We start from the raw sequence: 10652 nt of genomic DNA, 5'->3' as shown, positions 1-10652 counted from the left end.
CAGCTCCCTGCAAAACATAGTAGGGCACAAGATATGATTGGCACCTATGACAGTTCAGTTCACATTAAATTAATGTTGATTAAGTTTTGTGCTTGTAGTCCTTAAAAACTTAAAAAACATATCCAAGGTACTTTTTAGTCATCAAAATGATTAATAGCTTTGTAAATGAGGTAGACATGGCAGTATGACAAATGTTAAGCTGGACACAGTCCTAATCCCTAATGGGTATGCACTACATAACTTTTTCCCCCTCATAATAAACAATGGTTGGGAATACTGGAACTATTGTCATTCTTAGAATGTTGAAATATTATTTTGACTGAGAAATAGAACTGGGAATATCAGAGATTTATTACTTTGTCCACCAGCCTCCTCATACGTATATTCTTATCTCTGTTCAATATATCCAGGGGATTAAAATCATTCTAATGTGGAAATACAAACAGTGGTGAACCTTAATTTGTTAGCTCCTTCTTGGAGAAAATATATTTTCTTAGGAAACTTCAACTTATAGACACTAAAAAATTATGGTAATGTTTCTCATTTTTCCATTAAAACTTCACAAGCATGCCATTCAGTTCACATTTATTTATAGTTATCTATGGAAGACGGTCTTAAAATTGCTTGCTTAACTTTGGAAACCTATGTTTAGTAGCTTTTATATTCATTAAATGTCTACATTTGTAAGTGGTTTTATTTGTTATGCTAGAAATTTATGTTCATTCACACTTAAGCAGTGGGATGCCTCAAGTAATAAATTCTCTGAGAACCAAGCTTCTAGCAAAGTTAGTCTGAACATACTAGTGTACGACGGAGGAATATCAGTTCCCCTGTATAAACTTTGTGCTTGCCAGACAAATGAGCTTCAAAACAGATCCCCTAATGTCCATTCCCCACCATATTTTTGTCCTTATATACAAAAATATATAATGTTCCTATCTATCTACAAAAATGTAGAGTTACGCTGTGTCTGGACATGGCGGGAGTTAAGGATGTAACTAGTCTTCATGTCTGTGATCACTAGCAGTAGACAAGGAAGAAAAGCTATGGCTGGCCGGTTAGCTCAGTTGGTTAGAGTGCAGCCCCATACTGGCCACAAAAAAAGGGGGGGGGGGAGAAAAGCTTGCCCAAAGAAAGAGCAACTTATCCTCAACACGAATCCAAACCCTCTCCCACTAACAGGCCTCCTCCTCACTGCAACGGGCAAGTCTGCCCAGTTTGGCCCCATGTTTCAGCTCCTTCGTTAGAGTAGTGGAGGAGACAGTAGCTGAATCTCAGGCGGGGCTGGAGGGTTTGAGTGAGGGCATGGCAACCTATCTCTGCCTCTGGAGAGAGTGCCTTCCCAGGGCATAACAGAAGGAATTCTTCCCACACAAAATTATTTCTCTTATACTCACTCTCAAAGAAGTATCCAAAACTGAAGTGTCTGTGGAACATATCTTTGTTTGTTATTGAAAGAACTGTAATTAAGCTTCATCTATCCAGGTATAACTAGAATATAGTCCAGTCTTTCCTTATTCTCTGCTTCCTTTTCTCTGCTAGAAATGTCTTGTCTCTTATGAAATTGTAGTATAATCATGTTGTGTATTGTCACTTTATCTTGTGTTCTCTTTAAGATTCTATTGTGTATATTTGTGTATTTCAGTGGGAGAACTGAAGTCCAGTCAGTTCAGTATGGCAAAGAAAAGGCAAATAAAGACAGGGTATTTGCAAGGTAAGCCAATTCTGTTTCAGTGTCTAAATTTTTTTAAAAGAAGGATTAAAAATCCATTTTCTAAATATGATTACAGAATTATCACATGATCCTTTTTTAGTTAAATAATAAATTACGTTGAGGGAGTGATAAACTAGTTTGTCTAGTTTATTGATTCATTTTTTAAAATGTGAGCATTAATCATATACCAAGCATCGTAGCTCTGAATAGGCTGAATCCAGTATTATATTATCAATATAACATTTTGCTGGGAGGTTGGTGTCCTTTTTTTAAACATTTTTGGGAAATAAAATGACATGTCATATGTTAACCAACACATTTCCATATTTATTTAAATCATACTGTTAAGAAACAGATAAGTTGCTTTTTGTTTGTATTCCATTTATTGGCTTCATTATTTTAGGGTCTATTGTAGTCAGTTTGCTTTTTAACACGTGAAACTACATGATCAGATTTATGTTTTAGAAAAGAGTTTATAAGCAAAAATAGAGAATGGATTAGTATGTAAAGGCTGAGTATCCAGAGACCAATTAGACGGTTAATTGCATTAATCCAAGTGACGATGATAAAGGCCTGAACTAAAACATTGGTGATGGAATGGAGAATAAGGAACAAATTTGAGAAACATTTTGTAGGTAGAACTAGCAGAAGTTGATCAATTGAATAGAGGTGTGTTAGAGACAGTTGGTTTTCAGTGAAAATGACTTAGGGAGTGTAAGTCCTTCAATTAAAGAGTTATGTGCTTGGCATCTACTGCTGGAGACAAGAGTTTTAATAAAGAGAACTAGAGAATTTTGCTTTGGTTTTACTTTGTTTAAATTTTGCTCTTGGTCTTTATTCAAAAGACCTTCCTACTTTGTGTTTCTGAGTAAAAGGAGTTTGTGTTTTTGTTTTTCTTCCCTCCAAAGGTGAAAATTGCTCTTTTTTTCTAGCAATGTTAAGTAATATCTCCTTGTCTTTTAAAATGCCAACAGAGTCAAATAATGTAAGGAAAACTCTCATCCTGAAACAATCCCTTAATGTATTTTTTGGTATTTACTATTCAAGATTTTCCTGTGCATATACTCACAGAGATACTTATATGTATGTGTATATTTGTTTCAAAGTTGTTTCATACTTTTTGTTGCTTGATTTTATCACTTAACATGTTATGCATATTTTCTTTGATGTTGAAAAATCTGCTCATTTATAATGGTAATAAAACTTTAAACAGTTAAATTCTTTTTATCATAAACTGTAGATTTAAATTTAGGATTCCTCCCTCTACCCTGCCATGTCCCTGCCTCCAGAGTAGTTATTACTGCTAAGACTATCTGAGGCTATCGCAGTAATGTGTCCTGAAATAATGCTATGAGATCCTTGAAGTAAGGACATTTGAAACAAAATATTATTGAAACATGTTTTTAGTGTATTTGAATAATAAAATTTACTTACCGGCCAGCTGCCAACAAATAAATATATAAATTTTACATACATTTTTTTTTCCTTCATTCTGGGGTTACCTTCATCCTGATTTGTCAATGAATAATACACCCCAAACAGGAAAACAGTCAGTGAAAATGCCTTGATGTGGGAAGGATTCAGCTAGTCAGGGCTATAGATTTTGCTGTGATAAGTTTACTTAAATTTGAATGATGAAATTATTTCAGCATTTGTTCAAAAAAGCTTTGAAATCCATTTATTTTATCTTAATTTTAGATTTCTAAGGGAAATGTCTTTTTCTCTATTAAATATAAATCTTGGTGCCACATTAGTGACTTGGTTACTCATATTTTGAAAGAGAGAAAAAAGAAAGTGAGAACACAGAGATCCCTACCCCAGTAGTTGTGACTATTGAAATTATCCAAAATCCTTCCTTATACAGTCTTAGATACCATAATTTCCAGTTAGAAAGTTCTAAAAGAAAAAAAAAGAAGAAAAAGTACTAACAGTAAAATGTTAATATGAAATTGTTTTTCTTTCAATTGGTATTAAGAAATAGTTTACTTACTGTCAACTGCATTGTTTTAATTTAGAATATATTTGTTCTAGTTCTTAGTACTATAACTTATTTGCAACACTCATTTCAGTACTTGTTAAAATCAAAATATTTTTCTGATTTTTAGTGTTATGACTATACCATAACAATATCCTTATACCTTTTTTATTCCTTTACTAACAATAAGCTTAACTTTTTTCTTTGCTTAATATTGATAAAAATATAGAACATGTGATTTGATTACTAGTTGTACTGTAGTATGATGTCCTAATATGAGTACCAAATAATAAGTGTATTTATATATTAAGGTTAATATTACATTCAAATGGTTTCTTTAGAAGCATTATGTTTTAATGTTTTTATCATTTCTGATTTTAGAAATATGCAGTTATACCTGCATCTTAATTGTATGTTTTGTATCCATTATTAAAATACGAAGTTAACAGGTTATTTTATTTATTTATTTTTTTTTTTTCCTTTTTGTCTTTTTTCGTGACCGGTAACGGGATCGCAACCCTCGGTGTCGTGCCCGCACCGCGCTCAACCAGTGAGCGGACCGGTCTCTATATGGGATCCGAACCCTCGGCGGGAGCGCCGCCACACTCCCAAGTGCCACACTCTACCGAGTGCGCCACCGGGCCGGCCCGAGGTTATTTTATTTTTAAAAAATGCATTATTCAATGAATAGTAGAGCTAAAATTCTAATATGATAAGCCTGAAATAACTCTCCTGTTCCTTTGTTTTGTTGGAATTGTATGAGTCCTCCTTGAAATAATGAGTCATCAGCTGGGACAAGGTTTTAATAGAACTGAGCTCTTTTAATGATCCCTCTGTCTCCAAAATACTAAAGCTTTTCTGGGATTGTTTTGCCAATATATCAGAATCTTTTCATGATGACCTGATGCTTGTCTATCAAAATTCACTTAATGTCTTTAACAATTATTAAGTTAATTTTTAAATTATTAGAGAATTCTAGAGTTTTTTTCTTTCTTGGAATCTTAGTTGGCAGTATAAATAGAAAAGGTGTCTGCTTAAACTTTTTATATGATAAGATTTGTTTTAACAGTAATTAAATGTTATTATTTTTTCTTTTTCTAATAATTGACTCTTTGAATTGCTTTCACACTTTTTCAATTGCCATATATATCAAAGAAGAGAGCAAAACGGTGTTCTCATACAACAGAAAAATAAGGTGCCATGGTCAGAAAATAAGTTTACCGCATAGCAAACACAGTGATGCAGTGTGGTATTTTTTTCTCTGAAATTTCCACACTCAACAGGAAACATACACAGCAAGCTTGAGTGGGTGGGTCTCTGAGGTTAAAACTGTTAATAAAATAAAATACCAGAAATTTAGTTTTAAATTTATAGCATTTTCAACCATGTTTAGTCCATTAACAGTAAAGTCTTCTCACACTTTATACTAGGTAAGTATGCTGGATTTTTTCTTCCTTCAAATGACTTTTTCCCTCTCTCAGAAAATGAAAGTAGTTCTCCTGACTATAGTTATTAAATTCTCTTGTAGCTTACATTTTACAGTCTAACATATGAGGAAAGAATAGTTTATTAATACTAAGAATTAACATTAATAGAAGAGCTTAAATAAGTTAATAATCTTTATTTTAAAAACCAAATGCATGAGATATTATACTTTATTTTCACTTGGTTGTGACTGATAAGAATATTTACAATACTATATGAGGGTGTTGGACTGATGGTATCCTGAGTTGTCTTCAAGTTAAAAAAAAAAAAAATCCCTGTAATTTAGTCTCCTGATAATGGGAAATGTTCATGCTTTCTTTGAAATCTGAGTTAGTGTCTTTTTTTTTTAACTGATAACATTACATCTCTTTTAGTTTTTGAGTTAAGGAGATGCCAATGCCAAACCAAAAAGGGTTTGGCTGTGATATGAATTCTTGAAATGATAGGACACTTGGGTGGTTTAGATTCATAATTAAGTTATTTATAGTTTAGTAAAATTAATAAGCTAAAATGTTGTACTGAAAATTTAGGTACTAGTAAACCATAAAATTCAGGAGGCAGAGAGGGACCTGAGGATCGTAGGTATTAGCCAATTTAGATGTTTAGATAAAGAAACTTTAGTGATTGGTCTAATGGAAGGATTCAGTGTCTCTACTCATCATTATTTTAATGCTCCCTACTATGTACATAACAGTTTATTGAGTACTCTTTGGTCAGTGTTACCATGCTTTTTAGTCCAGTCAATTTCTTTTTACATGTTTAAGATATTGGAAAGGAAATTCTAGGCTGACAGTTCAATTGCAAACTTAATAACATTAGAATTTTGATTCGTAATGATCTCATTGTTTCAACATAATTGGATAACTTAATATTACTTTTGCTTTGTGCCTTGCTAGGTAATTTTTTTTACCCATACAAAAGTGCATACTTAGTACATGATGAGAGGGAAAAATGATGGCCAACTTTTAAAAAATCCTGATAAGCTAAAAAGTAAACACAGTGCTAAGTGCAATTCTTTTTTATGACTGGAAAATGTGTAAGTAAATCCAGATTCATAATGAAGTCCTATGAATCCAATGAACTATAACTGAAATAGTCTTGGTTTTTTATTTTACACAAATAGATGTTTCTATCCAAATTTTTATGATCTGGTTTTTGAAGTAGCATAACAGCATCTGTTTTGTTTTTCATTGTAATGTAATGGAAAGGATTGTACATAATTTTTATGTGCTTCAGTGAATTTATTATTGAAGTACAAAACTATTGTTTATAAGATGATATATTTTAGGTAAGTAGTTTAATTCATTGTATTAGCCTCCATATTAATTCTGCATGTCAGAAAACTAGGCATTTAAATAAATAGATGTCATATATGTTCAGTGAATTTTGGCCAGTGTCTCAATTTGCATATAAAAAAACTCATTAACATTCTTAAAATTGTAAAGGCTTCTGATCTCCGAATAGATGATATCTTTTGAACTGCATAAATCAATATCAACATCTTTTTCTTAAAAGATTGCTTAGTTCTCATCTTTATCAATGTGATAGGTGACAATATATAGATAGGTAATAAAGTGTACATCCTTCTATTCTACGCCACAAGGTAAAATTTTTTTTTTGTCCTTTTTTTTTTTTTTTTGAGACCGGCTGCACCACGCTCAGCCAGTGAGCGCTGTGAGCGCACTGGTCATCCCTATATGGGATCCGAACCCGTGGCGGGAGCGCTACCACGCTCCCAGCGCCGCACCCTCCTGAGTGCGCCACGGGCTCGGCCCCACAAGGTAGAATTTTTAACCTTCCAAAATGTTTTTGTAAAAAGAAAAGAAAAAAGAATTCAATGGCCTACTATATGTAAAAAAGAAAAAATTATAAATAAAATGTTACATGTATAATTATCATTTTTGTCCTGTCTTTGCTGAGGCAGAGGATCAGGATTTAGATTTAAAGACATTCAGAAGATAATACGCTAGGAATTGTTTAATTCATCCCAAGATAAGCTAGAGTTTCAGATACTCTGGAATAGAAATAGGCAATGTCTATAATATTTATAACATCTGAAAAAACATTTGGTAGCAAACTATTGCCTCATTTTTTCACTTTCTCCTTCCTTTTCCTGTTTCTTCTCTTTTTTTCTCTATCCTACTCTTTCTAGCCTGTCTTTCCTTCCTTCTTTATATAAAGCAAATGTACTTTCTTAGGAAATTATTTGGTAAATAATCTCTAAATGCATTAATTTTTTATAAGTAAACTGCTTATGTTGACTCATCTATATATGATCTATTAAAACAAATTCTAAGATTTTATTCATAGTTTGGGATATAAAAATAAATCTTTTTGCATATTATTGAAATTTTTTCTGCAGGTCCCCAAGTAAACCCTTGGTAAGGAAATTAATGGATTGGGAAATAGTAAGCAGAAATTCAGCATCTGATGAAAGGTTAGAAACACAAAGCCTCCCATCACGGTCTCCACCTGGAACTCCTAATCAGTAAGTACTGACCAACATTAAGTGTCCATTTGGCTAATTTCTAAATTATTGGTTATATATTTCCATTACCTGCAGATCAAAATATGTAAAAATTTTACGCTTTTGATCAAACCTGATATGTTTTTTTTCTTTTGCTCCAGAGCAGCATTATTTCCTCTTTGCCTGCTGCTTATTGTAGAAGTGTTATGGAATAGCCTTGGGGAATAAGGGAGTAGAGCATTGAATAAAGACCCTCACTTTCCTCAACAATTGACTTTCACAGTAAGGGTCCCTAGCCAATAAATTGAGATCTGTTATCTAACCATCTCTCATATGGTCGTTGTTGACATAATCTTTTTCCATGTGGATTACCAACAGAATTTCTAGGGGAACATATATTATTTGAATATACTTTCCAAGTAATTGTGATTCTGTTACTTAAACCCCCACCCCAACCATAGCTCTACCACTTTTTAACACCAGCCCCCACAAGCTTAGCTATATCTGTCCTAAGAAGCACTGTGTGATTCAGCACTTATTGTGTATGTACTTCAGTGTAGCATTTCTCACAAAGCTGGGTGTAGATAATAAACTTATACTAGCCAAAGATTTTGATTATCTTAATTTTATAATATTATCAAATGTGTTATATGTAATACTCATATATGTATGTAATTAAGATAATGGTAAACAAAAGTGTGTCAGCATATTAACATGCTTTGTTAACCCAAAAGGTTCTTTTAATTTTAGTATGGAAATTAATATTTGAAGAAGTCTTCCTTTGAAAGTATTTTATGCACATTAATGTTGAATAAATTTGCACTAAATTCTAAAAGCTACGTCGCTGATAGGTGTTGTCAAAGAATAAATTTCTGGGCCAGCCCGGTGGCGCACTGCTACAGTGCGCCGCTTGGGAGGGCGGTGGCGCTCCCGCCGAGGGTTCGGATCCCACATACAGACCGGTTCCCGCTCATTGGCTGAGCGAGGTGCGGGCGCGACACCAAGGGTTGCGATCCCGTTGCCGGTCCCGGTCCGGTACGGGCGCGACACTGAGGGTTGCGATCCGTTGCCGGACACGAAAAAAGACAAAAAGGAAAAAGAAAAAAAAAAAGAATAAATTTCTACCATATTGGAAGTAAAATATGTACATAAACAGTTTGGTTAGCAGAACTTTAATACCTAGGTGTCTTCTTTGCTTATAGAAAAAATGGACTCAATAGTTTCTGTCTTGCTAATTGCAGATTGCTTAATCTTTTTTTTTTAAAATAAAATATTGCATATATTTAGTGGCTCATCAGCTTATTTGAAGAAAATTCAGAACCTTCTTTTTCTGCCCCCTTTTGCAGTCAGCCATTTCTCCATTTGTTACCAGCACCACTAAGTAATTATAATTATAGTGAAATATAGAAACACAAAGTTTAAACCAGATAATTCAAATAATTAATTAACAGTAGCTGTGATTAAGTTTTCTGGTTAATGAAACAATTCTAGATATCATCTGAAAAAGGTTGTTTTTTTAGTTCTAAAGAGAGAGTACAGTGCGATGGTGAAAAGCATGAACATTGGAGTCACTGTACTTTGAATCTTGTGCAAGTTAATCAATCTCATTTTCCCCATCTACAAAATTATATTTATAACAACATCTTATAATATTGTTATGAGACTTAAATGAAGTGATATATTTAAATTGCTTAGAACAATGTCTCACACAAAATAAATGGTCAAATATTACTTACTGTAATTAATAATTGTAATGACTAATAATTTATGTGACTTATAAAGATGGAAATATGGCATTCATTATTTACTTTTAGGACTTGAAGTTTCATAAATGAAAACATTTACAAGGATTAAAAAATAATTCAGACTAGAAGATATTTTTAAATTATTCTAACTTCTTTTTTTTTATAAATGCTGAATAAGATGAAATTATAGTGACTAAAACCTTGAAACATTAAAGTAGTTAAAGATAATAGATGACTGAATGGGTAAAATCCTCGTGGCAGATTGTTGACTACAGCTCATATCTCTGACTTCTCATTCTTTGTTCTTTCTGTTTCCATCATACTGTGTTTATCAGAGACTTAGTCCACATGGTTAGTCTTCAAAACACACACTCACATTCTGATGTGGTCATATAATTAAGAAAATGGGCAAAATTGAATTAAAGCATATTTTCATTCAGTTTTTTCTGTCTTCATTTAGTCGAAATTCTGCATTCACACAAGAGGGAACCCGGTTACGACCATCGTCAGTTGGTCATTTGGTAGACCATGTGGTTCACACTTCCCCAAGTGAAGTATTTGTGAATGAGAGATCTCCATCATCAACACAAGCTAATAGCATCATTCTGGAATCATCACCGTAAGGCCTCTTTTCATTTTACTTCTTGATAATGTATTTTCAGATGCCCCAAATTTCTTCATTTGAAATAATCAGAGAAGTTAGGACATTTTATACAAGATGTTACTTATGCAATTTTTAAAAATTTATATATTTGTAAATGTGCTTATTTGTCCCTGAGAGTTCTGGTTGGCTCTCCCCCACCAACCCAGCCACTATGTATTTTGTTGACTCAAACTGTTCTTCAATTTTTAGTGCATACACTTAAATATTCCTGCAGATAATTTAGTACTGTTGTCTGAGAGTATAGGGTAGTAAGAGGTAGAGCTTTCTTAATATTTTTTAAGGAAGGGAACCATAAGGATGAATAGACCGTGTTGGGAAAATTAAATAACAAGGGAGAACTAAGTAAGATGACCTCACACTGAAAACAAGTCATAGAAAGCATGCACACATGATTTCTAAAATCTCTTCTTACCTCATATTACATATTGATTGATACATAAATTCAGCTTTTTCATTCAGTATTTATACTCCATCAGTTTAGTGCAGAATATTAATATACAATATCTCAATTTATTGGCTTATATAATACACAGAACTCATATGCAAGTAAAAACATGGCTAGAGAATTGGGAAAAAAGTAAACTACTTACAAGATAGATAGT

The 10652-nt window shown here is 33.0% G+C and overlaps 1 protein-coding gene across 1 annotated transcript in view; it reads left to right on the top strand.

Moving 5' to 3' along the window:
• LOC103598134 (tyrosine-protein phosphatase non-receptor type 4-like) overlaps positions 1-10005 on the top strand; it is a gene marked incomplete at its 3' end in the record, with an annotated part of 184924 nt that extends 174919 nt beyond the window's left edge. The window contains exons 13-15 of the mRNA XM_008582076.1: positions 1646-1714; positions 7537-7662; positions 9847-10005. Of these exons, the coding sequence (XP_008580298.1) occupies positions 1646-1714; positions 7537-7662; positions 9847-10005 (354 nt within the window). The remainder of the gene's footprint in view (positions 1-1645; positions 1715-7536; positions 7663-9846) is intronic.
• Positions 10006-10652: the final 647 nt, after the last annotated feature.

This window comes from Galeopterus variegatus, unplaced genomic scaffold (genome assembly GCF_000696425.1).
Source record: "Galeopterus variegatus unplaced genomic scaffold, G_variegatus-3.0.2 Scaffold2514, whole genome shotgun sequence".
In the NCBI taxonomy this organism is placed as follows: domain Eukaryota; kingdom Metazoa; phylum Chordata; class Mammalia; order Dermoptera; family Cynocephalidae; genus Galeopterus; species Galeopterus variegatus.
Note: the sequence above shows the minus strand (reverse complement) of the source record. Positions and strands in the feature narration are given on the sequence as shown.